General features: G+C 36.4%; 2 protein-coding genes across 7 annotated transcripts in view; both read right to left on the bottom strand.

Moving 5' to 3' along the window:
* Positions 1–5,780, bottom strand: part of LOC107583064 (cytospin-A-like) — a 20,572-nt gene extending 14,792 nt beyond the window's left edge. For 2 of the 3 annotated variants that reach the window (XM_016269163.1, XM_016269169.1), the window contains exons 1-3: positions 5,498–5,780; positions 3,744–3,805; positions 1,910–2,266 (exon numbers count right to left, since the gene is read on the bottom strand). In XM_016269163.1, the coding sequence (XP_016124649.1) occupies positions 1,910–2,266; positions 3,744–3,783 (397 nt within the window). In that variant the 5' untranslated portion in view covers positions 3,784–3,805; positions 5,498–5,780. The remainder of the gene's footprint in view (positions 1–1,909; positions 2,267–3,743; positions 3,806–5,497) is intronic. The other variant, XM_016269176.1, reaches the window with a different exon arrangement.
* Positions 5,781–8,411: 2,631 nt separating this feature from the next.
* LOC107583034 (glutamate-rich protein 1-like) lies at positions 8,412–13,250 on the bottom strand. Of its 4 annotated transcripts, none has more exons than XM_016269125.1 (8): positions 13,236–13,250; positions 12,807–13,085; positions 12,628–12,680; positions 12,222–12,362; positions 11,628–11,768; positions 10,238–10,603; positions 9,710–9,901; positions 8,412–9,105 (listed from the first exon to the last, which is right to left on the bottom strand). In XM_016269125.1, the coding sequence occupies exons 3-8, from the start codon at positions 12,644–12,646 to the stop codon at positions 9,026–9,028; spliced, it is 939 nt and encodes a 312-aa protein (XP_016124611.1). In that variant the 5' UTR covers positions 12,647–12,680; positions 12,807–13,085; positions 13,236–13,250; the 3' UTR covers positions 8,412–9,025. The 4 variants fall into 4 exon arrangements, with proteins under 4 accessions (XP_016124611.1, XP_016124602.1, XP_016124626.1 ...); XM_016269116.1 differs by lacking the exon at positions 13,236–13,250 and adding an exon at positions 13,183–13,222; XM_016269140.1 differs by lacking the exon at positions 13,236–13,250 and having other exon boundaries at positions 12,628–12,681; positions 12,827–13,124.
* Positions 13,251–16,559: the final 3,309 nt, after the last annotated feature.

Raw genomic sequence — 16,559 nt, 5'->3', positions numbered from 1 at the left:
ATTTCGTTCATTTTAGCAAAATATAATTAAAATGTTATGTGTTACTTCCCTAACACGTCTACTACTCACGCAAACGTTGATCACACTACAAACAATACAAAACTATTAAGAAACAGAACAGATGAATTCAGTGTTTACCTGGGTCTTCAGTCTATGATTAGCTCACCTCACCTCTTATCTGACAAGTCTTCGGGTTTGAGTCTTTCGTTCATCACGTGACAGTGCCATAAGCTTTAACCTATGCGGTCTGAGCCGGAAAGAGAACTGATTAGTTCATCTCTCGAGTCTTTCGAATCGTTCGTTTTTTTGTCACGTGACGTGACAGCATTGGATAGAGAAATTAGTTAATTAACAAACTTCCTTATAAACGGGTGCATAGTTATTATTATTAATATCATTATTATTTACTCTTACAGTTACGTGATGCGTTTCTGGACTCAAATTGTAACTTTTTACTTCTTACAGTTTATAATGTGTGAATTTCTGTCATGATGGTTCTTTTCCATAACACTGAATGTTGTAACAAAGGTAATAAAGAGTTGGTTATTATTATTAAGTCTCTTTCCAGCTCAGACTGCATAGGTTAAGCTTATGGGGCCGTCGCGTGATGAACGAATGACTTGAAAAACCCGAAGACTCGAAAAAGGTAAACTACTTGACTAATTCCAGTATAGAACCTATACGTGACTGAACAAATCACTCCCTGAGACGATTCGTTCTTCCCGAGTCACATTAAAGATTTGTTCAAAATGAATGAATTGTTCAAGAACGACCCATCACTAGTTGCTGCCACCGCTGCCGCCATGTTGTGAAGACGCTGTGTGTTTCTTTGCGAAAGCAAAAATACTTTGTTTGGTCTTCCAAAAGAGGACACGACTAGAAATCAGTGGTTAAGTTTTATTTACAACACTGTTCCAGAACAGTCCAACTCAAATATTCAGATGTGTGCAGCGCATTTTATGGAGGACTGTTTCCTGATCCTGGTAGAGTAGACTACAATTCCGGTGTTCTGACAAATAATGCTGACTCACAACCTGTAAGTACGTTTTCATAATTCAAACGCGAGTTTTGAGCAGTGTAGAGTAGCGCTTGCTGTTTGTCATTTCTCCAATCACAAATGCAGACAGGGTTTTGTGTTTACGCTGCGCGATGCAACGCAACGCGTAAAAAGACAGTATAAGTCATTATAATCCGTAATTATGTCACCACTAGATGCAACGAATGCCTCGTTTATAATGGGTTTTAATGTTTTTGCCGGGACACGGAATCACAGTATGGTAAGGGGCGTAACATTTCAGTCACACGCTTGAGGTATTCGGACAATCACAATGCACTGGATAGCTGACCAATCAGAGCACACCTTGCTTTTCAGACCGATGAGCTTTGTAAAATTTGATGCGTTTCAGAAAGGTGGGGCATAGAGGAGAAACAATAATATACAGTATGTGGAAAATAATGTCAGGGCTCTGTCACAAAGCTATGAATTACACTAGACCGAAGTGACAGAACCCTGACACCCACTGGATGCAACAAATGCCTCGTTTATAATGGGTTTTAAATTTTTTGTCTCATCGCGCCGGGACACGGCATCACAGTATGGTAAAGGGCGTAACATTTCCGTCACACGCTTGAGGTATTTGGCCAATCACAACGCACTGGATAGCTGGCCAATCAGAGCACACCTTGCTTTTTCAGAACGATGAGCTTTGAAAAAAATTTACGCGTTTCAGAAAGGGGGGGCGTAGAGGAGAAACAATAATGTACAGTATGTGGAAAATAATGTGTTTTTTTAACCTTAAACCGTATAAACACATTTCATTACACCAAATACACAAAATAATGTTCTTTTTAGTAACATCATATGACCCCTTTAATGAATGAGTGGACACAGCATGACTGCCTGACTCACCGTTCAGTATGTATGTGGATTCTTCATTGTTGTTGAGCTGCAGTGTGTTTAAACACTCCTGTAGGAGTTTTGCGTCCACTTCTGTGTTTCCATTCACATACACACCTGAAGGATGAGACACCTGCCTAGGTGATTCTGTCATCTTGAATCCATCCTCAGCCTCCATCGCAGGCCCTGTCCTGCAGTCCAACAATTGCTCATCATTCTGACTGGTGGAACTCAGAGTGTCTTGAGCCGTTTCAGGGATGGCTGTGCTTGTATAGTTGGAAATGGACACCAGCTGAGTGGTTGGTGAGCAGGTAGAAATAAGACTATTCGGTGAGGCAGGAGGTGTTTCATACGTGTCCGCAGCAGTGCCTGCAGAGAGACAGAGGTGGAGCTCTCAGAACTGATAGATGTTCCTTTATATAAAACATTTCCTGACATGATAACTTGTGTGCGTAGATTAGTGTGTCACAGAAATGAAACTTTATTTCCGATGTTCAGAATGTGGTTAATATTCATGATTTCAGGGGACAAGAAGACACTGTCTGGATACAGAATTATATGACTACCAATTAAAATGCATTTTTAAATAATAATAATAATAATAATAGAAATAAATAAATAATATTAATTATTTTTTATATATTAAATTACATATAATATATCCTTTATCATTCTGCCCCTATTTTAAGAGCATCTTTTACAAACTTTTCTTTTCTTTTCCTTCTCAGATCAGTCAAATTAGTAAGAATTCAGTATGAAGGACATAATAACTATTTTCAGATTATTTTGAGAGACTATGGAACCTCTTTGCATTTAGTATTTCCACTATGCTTGTCTTTGTTTTTTGCTATTCCCTTAAACTTCTGTCATTAATTACTCACCCTCATGTCGTTCCAAACCCGTAAGACCTCCGTTCATCTTTGGAACACAAATTAAGATATTTTGATGCATTCTGACAGCTCTCTCACCCTCCCATAGACAGCAAGGGTACTACCACGATCAACGTCCAGAAACGTAGCAAGGAGATCGGTAATTAATGACAGAATTTTCATGTTTGGGTGAACTATCCCTTTAAGCGCTGTAAAACCCATCATCAAACAATGTTGTATATAAATCCCCTTATTATGTTGCAATAAAAAAAAGAAAATCAATTTATTTTTCATATTCCATTGGCAAATTTTGCCACATATCAACTTACAAATGTGTCTGTTCTTCACACAAAGCTATTGTATAGTTTTAGAATACTTAGTGCACTAGTCATATGGACTAAATATATGACACTTGCACCATGTACAGAAGTAAGTCATACAGATTTGGAATGTCATGAGGGTGAGTAAATGGGTAATTTGTGTGAACTAATCATTTGAGAAAAGTTTTTAGTTTTCAAAAAAAAGGCAGGTTTCACTATTTGCTTTTTTTTTTTTTTTTTACCAACAGGAACAGATTTTATTGAATGTGTGTGAGTCTGGGGGTGTTCTCCATTAAGAAGTCTTTGTTGTCTCCATGGGTGGGAAAGGTTTGCTGAGTCAGTGAGTCTGAGGGCTCTGGACACCACCAATAACAGGGAAGAATTTACAATACAGTATTCCAATAATGACTCTCGCTCTAATACATTTAATAACTCTCCTGCAGTTCTTTCTTTTTCAATATTCAACATACACATACCTAGAATCTACTTTTCACACAGCACTCTTTTCTTTCTTTATTTTTATATGTCTATATCTTTCTCTCTGTCTCTGCTGTTATTTTTTCTCTTGTGAAAAATCCCTTTGTATGTCCCTGCGCCTTGGGGGGTATCTCAATAAAACACTGAATATCTGTGTGTTTGCTGTCAAAAGCTAGTTACCTGCAGATCCATGTCGTTCTTTTCCAGAGTTATTCCCCATGTTACCAACAGCTTGTTTCACTCTATAGATGTCAAAAAAAATAATACACATAGTTTATTCGCACACACGTGGTCTATGTCCAACTTTTCATCCAATAACCAAACACAGTGGTGTTGTCAAAACTACATATCCATAACTCTAAAGATAAAAAGATTTTGTATTAGTATCTCTGCTCATACTGAGTTCACATATATTCAGAAAGCTCTCCACCAATGGTAGGGAAATTTGAATGAGGTTTGTGGTAAGGTTTGCATGAAAATGCAAAAGCCCATGGACACTGCTAAACTTACACTGCAGTGAAAGTGAGGAGGACCACATAGATTAGGGAAGACCAGGGAGTGTTGTAACACATTTAGTTTAGATGTCATTTCAAAATAATTAAAATATAGAATATAAAATTGGGTCTTGTATGGAAGAGATAGACTGACAATCCGTTTGACTCATTAATATTCACAGTTTTTTACTGGTTGTCATAACATAAAGACTGCTGATAAATGGCACCATTTGGTACCAGATAGCACACATACGTCTTCAAGATGTCTGTTAAAGATCGCTTCATCTGGAAAGCATCTGCTGTGTACAAACATCTGATAGATGTCTTTAAGATGTCGGTTTTACATACATTCATTAAATCTTAAACATCTTAAAGACATTTTCTAAACGTCTATTTGACATCTGATAGGAAATGTCCTATAGCAATACATCTTGCAGATGTAAATGCAGACATCAAATAGACGTCTCCGTGATGTACGTGTGCTATCAGGGAAGAACAGCACCCAACAATGCCATTACATCACTGTATGTTGAACAGGTAAAGTAAATTGTATTGTTTGCATAATAACTTTTCATTGTCATTCAGCCTGAAGTGAACAATGCATAGGATTTTTAACTTAGCAGTCAGAGAGAACCAAAACAAACATGGAATTAAATTTGCTACCATGTTGATCCCAATAGAACTTAGCATACATTTTAAGCATTACTCTTATTAATATCGATATTACTACTACTAACAATTATAATAACGTTTGTCAGTTCATCATACAATATAACGTTTTTGTTTAGTTTTTTTTTTGCAGTAGTATGTAAAAACATTTTTGTAGTGTAATCAAATGAATTAATTAAATCTAATGAATTAATACTGTTGTAGTCTAATAGAACAGATCAGGGTTAAAACAATAATTAACCACTACCTTTTTATAATTTCTAATTGGTTAAAACTTTCCGCGTGTTACACTTGACAGTCTCTCCTACTTTACATCTAATATCACTTTAATATCACTTATAACTTCACTTTAATGAACTAGCAACTTTTAACTAAGTTAATGAAGATGCAATAACAACAACTACTACTACTACTACTACTACTACTACTACTACTACTACTACTACTACTACTACTACTACTACTACTACTTACAGTCTCTCCTACTTTACATCTAATATCACTTTAATATCACTTATAACTTCACTTTAATGAACTAGCAACTTTTAACTAAGTTAATGAAGATGCAATAACAATAACAACAACTACTACTACTACTACTACTACTACTACTACTTTAAAGCAAGATAATGAATTAACAGATTACACGGACAGAGAGCATTTCAATATAGGAGAAAATGACCGCATACAATTCTTATACAAATGACTAATATATAACACCTATACGATAGCGAAAACAATAATAATGGATAGTTTTTGTTGCTTACACACCTAATCGAAGGTCTTGTATTTCCCGGGACTGACTTCCAAGTTTTACATGCTGTCGCTGGTGGAGTCGCATGGCTTCACGGGACAAGAGCAGATCATGAGCAGACTGCAGTGCAGGATGTGGGTAAACTGTCCTTTTGCCCCCTCATGAGGACTGAGGAGTGCTAGCCTACTACTGGAGACAGCATGAACTAGGTCTAAAGCTTCATTCAAATAAACTTACTGTCCTCAGCTTTTGAAGGAGCAACAAATCACATAGGCAGCCTGCGTAAACACCCTTAACATACGAGTTGAGTTTCTTTCCATCAGGAGTCACGTGTGAGTACATTCTTCTCATTAACATTATCATTATTAAGGGTTTATGCCAGTTCAAGTATGATTTATAAAGTTTAATGAACAATACAGGCAGCCTGTCAGTTCACCTTAAACTTAATTTCTGACCTGATGCTGACCCTAATCCTTATCCTAATTTAAAGGCTTACCTTGAGGAGCAACAGAAGTTTAAGATAATGTTGTTTAGCCTATAGTTTATCTGACCTGAATGACTGCAATGCAATAAAGCTTAAGTGATTTTTTTTACCGCAATAAAAAACATACACCATGAAACTAATTGACTTAAAAAAAAGGCTAAGAAAAATATTTTTTTTATTTAAGTTTGTTTATTTAGTTGTAGTTTTTATTTGCATAACATGCAAATTCATGCAGAGCTAAATGTATAAATATTTTGTATTTATTGTTTATAATATAGACTGTTATTAGGGTTGTAATACTGTAGCCATATAAAACAGCTAAAATAAGCATTTAAAAAGATTATACAATCATCCCAAATATCTGCATGTAGTTGCATTCTGTTCTGTATACAGTACTGTTTTTGAACACACCATATTCGCTCTATAAGACTTGAGAACCAGCTCCCGACTCATTTACAGCCTACCTGTATGATTACATCTCATTAACAAGACCAGTAAATAAATTCAGCAAACTAATCTGCAGGAAGTGATTCAGTTTAGGAAACATGACTGTCACAGTGGGTGTTATCGTGACTGTAAATACATTTCTAAGTAATGAACCAGTCATCAGGATGTCATTGAGTGACGTGTGCAAATTATGGCTGGTATGTGGGCTTGATTCAGCAAATTGAAAATCAGTGGATTTCACATTATCGTTCGACCAGTGACAGTGCTCAAGCATGGCATCATCAAACAAATATGCTTGTATATTTGGACAGATTTAAAAAAAAAAAAATGCAGGTGATTTTCACTAGGATGTCACCTTAATGTATGACTCATCAGCAAACTGACAGTTGGTCTTTATTACAGATCTGCTGAATCATTTGTGCAACTTCGGCCAACCTCATAAATACACACAATCTAATTAGGGCAAACAGGCTTTCTCGTACAAAGGCACTTTCCAAATAACTACAGACTAAATGATTGACTATGCTCCATCTTACACAGTAAGACCTCACAAGTCCCTTGTATGGCTGAAGTTTTCTTTTTTTTTTTCATATGCCAGGTGATGCCTTCACAGGTTGCTCGGTGTCACCTGTGTTTTTGATAGGTTGATCCTGTTCATCTTTTTTGATGGATGCCATGGCAGTATTGGCTGAAGCCAGACGGGCTTGACCTGGGGAACCTGGGCTATCAACATTAATGGCAGGTTTGGACATCCAGCTCAGGATGCGTGTGGAGGGATGGTGGTGAACAGCGAGTTGGCGAGAGCTGTATCCAGACATCGCAATTCCCAACGCACCCAGAAAAACAGCAACCTGTGGCACTACAAATTTGTGAGCTCTGTGGGTCACAGTCTGTATGGCAGATGTCTGAAAGAGAGTGGAAATACATGGTTATATTGTATGATGAACTGACAAACATTAACCTTCAGATTATGTTTAATTAGAAACACATTAACCTGCCTGACTGATGACTCATTTAATTTGGCTGTGAAATATTAAATGTTAAAACAATCACAGAATACACTAATGTAAATTATGATAATTCTACAACAACTTATAATGGAATGTAAATCCAACAAATCTCTAATGTAATAATGGTCAATTAAAGACCTAACTGGAGATAATAGGACTTATGGATGCTAGTGAAGATCCTAGAAACAAAAACAGGATATCGTAGATGTTTCTGCCAACATTATGTCTCACTTATTCGCCTAGTTAAACATCTGTTTGTTGCTACACTTCAAAATGAACCTGTCTAGTGTTCTGCCTCAGGGTAGAGAACATAATAAACGAGGGACAGCAGAATATTGTATTTCCCAACACAGTACTATAGACCCTTCAACCACACGTTTTATCTGTCTGTGAGTTCAGTGCCTTGAAACACAAATCTTGTGTTTTATGAGGACCTGTTAAACAAACAGACCTCACTCAGTGGCAGATCATTTAATAGGTTTAAATTAAATTGCTTTTCCGAGCACTTATGACTGGCAGATATTTGCTCCACCTCTTTGCAGGATTGCCTCTCATCTTCTGAGGGCATATTCAGTCCTGATCCATAAACCGTAGCAATTTAATTTTGTTCTTTTCAGCCGCTATAATAACATCATCACATCTGCTGTGTCCTCCACATCATATTCCAGCTGAGAGAAACAGCAAGGTTATTATTTCTAAACACTGTAACCTAATGGGAAGCAATAAAAAAAACGTATTCTCTGTCTGAGCCAACCCAGATCTGTGTGAACCTATAATGGCATCCAAACCTATGTTGTGGGTTGCCTTGCGTCACAGATTAGCACAAACACACAGAGCAGTCTAGAGACGCTTGTATAGCTAAAGTCATCCTTCCTTGACGTCATGGATAAGCCATTGAATCAGTTTAAATGGATCATAGTATGTAGTGCAGTGCAGGTATAGGTATATCAAACAATCATTGAAAACAAGCACACATTTGTTTTTCTCTCACAAATTGAATTAAAACTTTAATAAATATCTTCAACTGCACTAAAACATATTTTTCTAGTCACACTGAAAGTCACAGTGGATCGTCACATCGATGGCCCAAAGTAGCTCATTGAATAGAAAAAGAAAATGTAAATGAGGCACTGGCTTGGGTAAATGATGTTAGCGAGCAGTCTACTGTGCAAAAGCTTAACTGTTGTGAGATCAGTGAGGGGCTGCTGACTTTGTGATGTTAAGATAACTAGCTGCTAAGAGGCTAAACCACAGACTCCTCATAATGAGCAGAAGAACGATACTTTAGTGTTTGTTTTGAAGAAATATACTTTGTGGAACATCTCTGAGAGTGTACTGGTGCCCTATGAAGAAAGAACAAGCAGCAGAGAAAAAAAATATTTTTCTTAGGTAATTATTAATGTGAAGGCAAGATAAACTAGAATATATCATTCTTGGTCTTCAAAAGGAATCCAAATTGTTGCTGCAGCTGATTGATGCCGAGTTTCTGGAATTCCTTGACTATAAAACAGCATGACTGAAGATCTCTTTCATAATGAGATATTACAATCAGAGACTTGTTGGTTATTCAGTCATTTTCCTCTCAGGCACTGAATCTGAGGGCGTCATGTCCTCTGCGGTCTCTGCATGGGCAGAATCTCTGCCAGCCAATACTCAATAAGAGTGCAGACTACTGAAACCTCATCTGTAAAACAAGAACGAGAAAGAAACAATCATCTAAATATCACATTTACCCATGTTTATGTGTGTTCTAATGTTATCGCCAAGGTTTTATCTATTTTTGTTTTCTACTGTCTGAATTTGGTTGATATTTTGGCCAGATATCTCTTGTAAAAGAGATCAAAATCACAATGGGACTGGCCTGGTTAAATAACTGATAAATAATAATAAAAAAACTGCTTTGAAACTGAAATGCACCATTGCACCTGTATTTCCATACAAATTTTTGTTATTAGGAAGTTTGAGGGAAACCACACTGCTTCAACAGCAGAGTAACAGGGTCAATGACCTGCTGCAACTACTGGTGAAAATAATGGCGTATGGGTGAAAAAATGGATAAATGGCATGTCCTGTGGTTGTCGTGGAGACGGAGGCTATGTTTAGGAGTCACCATGGACACCTGTGTGGAAATTTATTTTGGCAGTAAGATCAAATGTTGAGTAAAGAAAGACATATTAAAGGATTATGGCTAATATTTCTCTGAGTTGTATTCTATTGTTTGCAGCCATTACAATGAATCAAAAACACATATGCTTGATGTTCAGACATGTCTAAGCGCCCTCACTCACCTGCAAGTAATGTGCTTGTATCTCTGAATTCTTGCAGCTTTGATTTTAACTGCTCTTCATTCTTCACCAGTACAGCCCTGAGTCCACACAGCCTTGAGATCTCAGCAGGGGGCAGTGTCCTGCCTGAGAGACGAGAGAACAGAGCCTCCGCTGCAGTGAGGGAAAGAGAGGGGCCACTTTCTACACAGGAGCCTGAAGAGAAGAGTAGCACGGTCTGATTGCCTTTTGTTTCAAGATTTGTGTGAATTAAACCTACAAATTACTAACTTTGTGTCTTTTTCAAGATGAGAAATCCAAACTAATTTTGAATAAGTTTGTTAATTCTGAGTGTATATGTTTATTTTATTGCTATTATATATACATATATATGAATAAACACATTTATTCAATAAAGATGCATTACATTTTTACATTGTTAAAAATTTGTTTCATTTAAATGCTGTTTTTTTGTACAGTATATCCTCAATGTCTTTTACATCCTTAATATGGAAAAAAGTAATAATTTTAGTGTATAGTTAAATGTTATACCAGAGGATTTGCGATCAGAGAGGTAGATCTCCTGTGTGGTACGAAGGAAGTTGAGCACCTCCTCTGAATTTCCATCTCCACTCTGCGCATACATGAATTCAACAGCTCTTGCTCGAGGCATCAATCCAAGAGTGAGGACTTTTTCTTTGTGACGTTTTTTCTTCATCTTCCTCTTTCTGTTCTTGCTGAGCCGCTCTGTGCTGACTGAGCTTCTAGTGTCCACTTCATCACTGGGATGTGCAGCATCTGTTTGCCCGAGCACATCGCCCTCTGTTGGAGGGGTGGATACTTCCTCTGTGGTAATGGGTAACCCTTTTTTCTTTCTCCTCCTTTTCCTCCTCTTAAGTAACTCATAGTCATCAGCATCTGTAAAATCAAAAAATGGCTCATTGGTGAGGAGGATATTGGATTTTCTCACAGCATTAGAATTATTACAAAGAGTTTTTAAATCAGACAGGCATCAGGCTCCATTCTCTAGAAAAAGTGGTTTAAAGTGGTCGATTTGCCAAGAACAGATTTAAATAAATTCACTATAACAACTGAATGACATCAGTTACAGCCTCATTACATTTACATTTATGCTCTTGGTAGACTCTTTCAAATAAAATCATCCTACAAGAAATGTGCACATACTATACTAAGAGGCAATTACCAGAGTGGATAGCACACACACACACACACACACACACACACACACTCACTCATATCCCTTTGCCCTTTCAGTAATTTTCTGCAGGCTTTTCAAGCTCCTCAGGACTATACAAACATACTGAGATGTGCTAAGCTATTGATTTTTTTCATCTGTATTCAGAACCAAAAAACTGACCGCACATCTGAGCAACACACTGCAGGAAGCAAAGATTCAGCTCATCAGCATACAGCTCATACAATGAGACAATCAGAGAAAATCAATCATCACAAACGGTCTGATTACCTTTTGTTTCAAGATTTGTGTAAATTAAACCTACAAATTACTAATGATGAGAAATCCAAACTAATTTTGAATAAGTTTGTTAATTCTGAGTGTTTATTCTGGTTGCTGTGGCTTAATAATATGCTCCACTGAATCAAATGATTTGATCATTTGAATCCACAACAACATATCACCCAAACTTGAAAAACAACTGATTAGTCTAAATAATTCAAAAGTAAAATATAAAACAGGATGTCAATATACAGTTGAAGTATGGCTAATATTATCCACAGTGACAAATAATTTGTCAGGATTATTTGCAGGCATTACTAGGATCACTTCACCACAACTACCGATATCCATTTCCTGCTGGAGAGTGAATGAAAGAGAAATCAAATAAAAGGAAGGATGGTGATGTTTTTAATCTAAGAGATGAAGTGTTATTAATCAGATTCAACAGGGTTGTTAACAACTCACCGGCTGGGCTGTCCTCTGAGTCAATGGGATCTGGATTGGATGGTGTGACCAAATCCTCCTCACTATTATTGAGGTAGCCTTCAGGAGGAGGAAGAACAGTGTAGAGCTTTTTGCCTGGTACAGCTGTACTCTTCTCATTACCTAAAAGAGGAAGAGAAAGAAAGAGCAGTTAATTCCCTATGTTAAGACTTCAAAGGAATACTTTGCCCCAAAAAAATTAACATTTGCTGAATATGCACTCAACCTCAGACCATCCAAGATGTAGATGAGTTTGTTTCTTCATCAGAAAAGATTTGGAGAAATTTAGCATTACATCACTTGCTCACCAATGGATTCTCTGTAGTGAATGGGTGCCGTCAGAATGAAATTTCAAAGAGCTGATAAAAACACTGAATAACCCACGAGTAATCACTGCAAAGGCTCCATTGGTGAGAAAGTGATGTAATGCTAAATCCAAATCTGTTGCAACGAATGAAGGAACAGGTTCATCTACATCTTGGATGGCCAGAGGGTGAGTGCATTTTCAGGTTTTCATGTTTTAGGTGATCTATTATTTTAATGACTTAAGCAAGTACGAAGTAAACTCAATAAGACCTGACTTATTGGGTGTGATGGACTGAGGTCTTTCTACAGGTGGCACAGGTGCAATTATGCTCCACTCCTGGGCAGCAGGTTGCAGCACACTCTGCTTTTGGGCTGCAGGATACAGTCTTTGCAGGACCTTGGACTGGAATACTAATTTAGAAAATGCACATATATATAATTTTAAATCAGACATTTCTTGATGCACCAAACTAGAATTTTCGTTAAACGTTTGTATTCCAACCATGGAAGCCAAATTAATGCAGCTCGTTTATAATAGGGTGACCATACGTGGCATTTTCCCAGGACGCGTCCTGGCCAGGATGTCAACAAAAAGCACGTGCAGCGGACAAGGTTCTCCATGCACGTGGGCATTGTAAACAAATTCAACTAGTTTTATTCAATGTTTACTTCTTACCTTCTTTTCTGAGGGACATATCAGCGGCTGAGATTTATAATGACCTTTCCCCCCTGGCGTATACAAAATTACACACCTTTATTTTAATTACAATCCACTTTTCGAAGAGGTGTAAACAGTGGGTCAATAACCAATGAATGCTGAGACATAGCTCAAGTTATCAATCTTGAATTTCTGACTATTTTAAACATTTAATATGAATCCAGGAGAAAATCGCACATATATGGCATTAAAACTGCAAAGAAAACCCCGTCGTGCTGCTGCTTCTCTGCGTCGTCGTACTTCCGACCTCATCATGATGGCGGCGGAGCGTGCAGCGTCCTAAACTCCGCCATCCAGCGGCGTGGACAAGCGCTACAGCAGCTCATCTGCACCCGCGGGGCGGCGACTGCTAAGCACTATGCACTCTCAAAACTTCGTTGCCATCTTCACCATGTAGCCGCAAGCTCAAGGAATACCTAGAATGTCAGCGTGGAAGAAGGTACGTTCAGCAAATTGTGCATGCTTGTTTCTTGAAACGTGCAGAAGAAAACTAAAAGTCTACTCTTCTCCCACGAGTCTGTGTGCGGCAGCGTGCGGGATGCAGAGCTCAGCATTACATCACTCACCTGCCGAGAGAAGGCGTGACACTTTCACCTGTCGCATTTCCAGAGGATTCTACACAAATTCCGAACATTTGCTTATCTAGGCTTGACATAAATGTAACTTATATTATTACCCAAGTTTATTTAACATTTTATTTAACAGTGTATTTAACGTTCTTGAACATTGCTCATGACTTGTAAAAGACTTCTTACTGTCTTTGTTTAGCCTAGAACTGTCTGTAGTTACATTGGAGTGCAATTTCTAAAACGGCGAATTATCCATTTTTATTATGCATGCAAGATTAAATATGTATATCTCAAACAACATTTTGTAAAGTAGACTCGCATGCAAACTGCAGTGATACAGTTTATAGTAATCCAGTATTGGGTTATATGGGTAAAGGTCAAATTCTGAGAATTGGTCATATAAACAGTTTCATTGATCGACCACTAATCGGAATATTTGGGGTTACATATTCATTCCTGAATGTTGTGCTTACTCAATGTTGGGAAAACATGAAATTGTAAATATTACTATTCAGATACATTTTTTTTTTAATTGATCAGAATCAGATGATGTGGAATGTTTAATTGTACGTGCATATTTCCATTATTGTTACATGTAGATTACATTTGCCATCATCTAACACTTAAAGTTAATCTTTAAAAACACTAAGACTTTAATAACACTGTTAAATGTTATCTTATGCAAATCTCAAAATTAATATACATTTTTTATAACATGCATCATAATGTTGTGAAGCCTAAATTCACTTGTAGCATTTAAAACCATTAATTTTAGTTATAGTATTTTATTTTTTATTTATTTAGATAAAATAGAATGGAATTTAATTATCATCCATTTATCGGTTATCGGCCATAACATAATTAGTCGATATCAGGGCTAACCTATTGCAATCAATCAGTTTTGTAAAGAAAAAGTCACATTTGTTGTGTGAGTTTAGATAGAATTTACACCTTAGTCCAATTGAGAAGTAATTGATGCTGTTGGGTTAACAGTGGAAGGCTGTGGCTGACTGTGTATATTGCTGGAAAAGCTTAAGGATTCAAAGATTGCTTCCTATCCTACAGTACAAATGTGTGCGTGTGTGTGTGACTGTGACAGAGCAAATTTGACAAAATATGCATCCATTATCTAAGCTGTTCTCTAAAATGACTCTTAAGATACCAATTTTAAACATATTACATAAGCCAGCAGCAGATGCAGTACAAAGCTTCCCAGATGCAGCTGTCTGTCAATGTAAGTGCAAGGTGCAGCATTCATTTGCAGTTTCAAACACCAGCTCTACAGAAATAACTCAGACGGGCAGAATCAGCCTTCTCTGTATTTTGCACTTATGCTGATAGGCAGCACCTTTAACTGGGGATCTGAAGGGTTCTGTGGTCCATGCTGAGAGTTTATTAAAGCTTCTTATATAGCTGATTTACCTGTAAATATCTTTAAAACATCGTTTGTTCAGTTCAGTGACTTGACTTTAAAAAATACTTCAAATCAGTTTAACACACGTGTGGAATTTTGTTCTAGTTACTTGGAATGCAGCTTGGAATAGCATTTGTTCAATTAATGATGACCATTTTGCCATTATTTAATATTAGCAATTTCTGCATTTTAGTTTAATTAGAGGCATCAGTCCAAAATTGGAAGAATATAATGTCAGGTTATTTTTTCCAGTTCAGTAGACTGTTGTTTTTCTTAGTCAGCTTTCAAAAGTAGGCTACAGGTGTCCAGCTGTTATAGCATATATATATATATATATATATATATATATATATCATGTTTCATGCCTCAGTTCACAAAAATTCTGGATCAGAGTTTAATGTTGGTTTAATTGGTCAGTTGCAATTTATGCAGGCAATATTATTATTATTATTATATATATTTTTTGTATAATGAGCACTAAACTGCATATATATATTTGACCATAGTTTAATAGTCCGTCCCTACTACAGTGTATTATGTGGTTCATAATGCAGGTTCCTTTATTGTTCTTTTCCTAGTTGTCTTGGAAGTGAAGCCTTTTGAATAAAACACTCCATGGGCTTGCCTTTATTTTTAGCTCATATCTGGAACTATAAAACGTGATATGACAGGAGAACTCATGGACATAGAGCCGCAAGATGCTTTTCGTGTTTTGTATGTGTGCTTGTGCCATCAGCTTGAATGGCAGCCTAGTGTTTTCTGTGTGTGTCTGTAAGGCATTTGTTAGTGCTTCTGTGGAAGCTTTGCTGCACAGCAAGAGAAGTACAGGAAACAGCGAGAGGATGGCATGAAAATTAATGAATGAACAAATGAATGAATTAATGTGGCAAGGTCAGTGGGTTGCTAGTTTAAATGTAGCCTTCATCGACAAACATGTTCCTGTGCTGTGTTGCACTATGAAACATCCTTGTTAAGCCCATTGTGTGTAACCCTCATGTTCTGTTTGGGCTCTTAGAGATTATCTTGAAAAAATACTTAAAGTAACATTGAAGTATTAGGTTGACATTACTAGAATGGAATGCACAATATATTGGGTTCATATTGGTTAGTGGTCGATATTAGAGAATTTTTCTATTTATTGGTATAAGTCGAAATATTAAATGGTTTATGCTCATTTCCTCCATTTTTTACTTTTAGATTATTTAGTGCGTCATCTAACACTTACTTACTATTAACCTTTAAAAATGCTAATAATTTAATAACACAAAAAATTTAATCATTAATTGTAATCTTTCGCATATCTCAGAACGAATATTAATTTATATATATAATTTTTACTGTAAATTACAAACCTATGATGCCTAAATTCACTTGAATTATCTAAAACGAGTAATTTTATTTTGAAGTGTTTTATTGTTTATTTATTTGCACAGAATAGTATATATTTTTTACTGGCCATTTATCAGTTTTCAACCAAATCATTAAAATATTAGGTTATCGATATTGCCTAAAAGAAATACGAATGCTTTTTCATTAATTTAAATAAAATAAAATAAAATATAAATATAACATGAAAAAAATTAAACTTAAAATACTTGGCCTTGGCAACTATCTGAAATAAAATTAATTAATAAGTACTATAGTAGTATAGAAATAATAATAAAAATAACACCGTTGCCTGCTGGGTTTTAAGTAGGTTAGAGATACTTCCTAAAATAATATGAAGGGAAAACAGGTACATTTCTAAATTAGTATTATTATTTTTACATTTACATCATTGAAGTCTCTTGATACTGAAAACTAAAACATGTAAATTCAGGGTTATAACTTCTCACCCTTTCTGTGGTTTCTGACCTTATCATCTCTTGACTGTAGGTTACAACTGTTAATATCTCTAGATTTGTTTT

This window comes from Sinocyclocheilus grahami, unplaced genomic scaffold, assembly GCF_001515645.1.
Source record: "Sinocyclocheilus grahami isolate Dianchi unplaced genomic scaffold, SAMN03320097.WGS_v1.1 scaffold4.1, whole genome shotgun sequence".
Lineage (NCBI taxonomy): Eukaryota > Metazoa > Chordata > Actinopteri > Cypriniformes > Cyprinidae > Sinocyclocheilus > Sinocyclocheilus grahami.
Note: the sequence above shows the minus strand (reverse complement) of the source record. Positions and strands in the feature narration are given on the sequence as shown.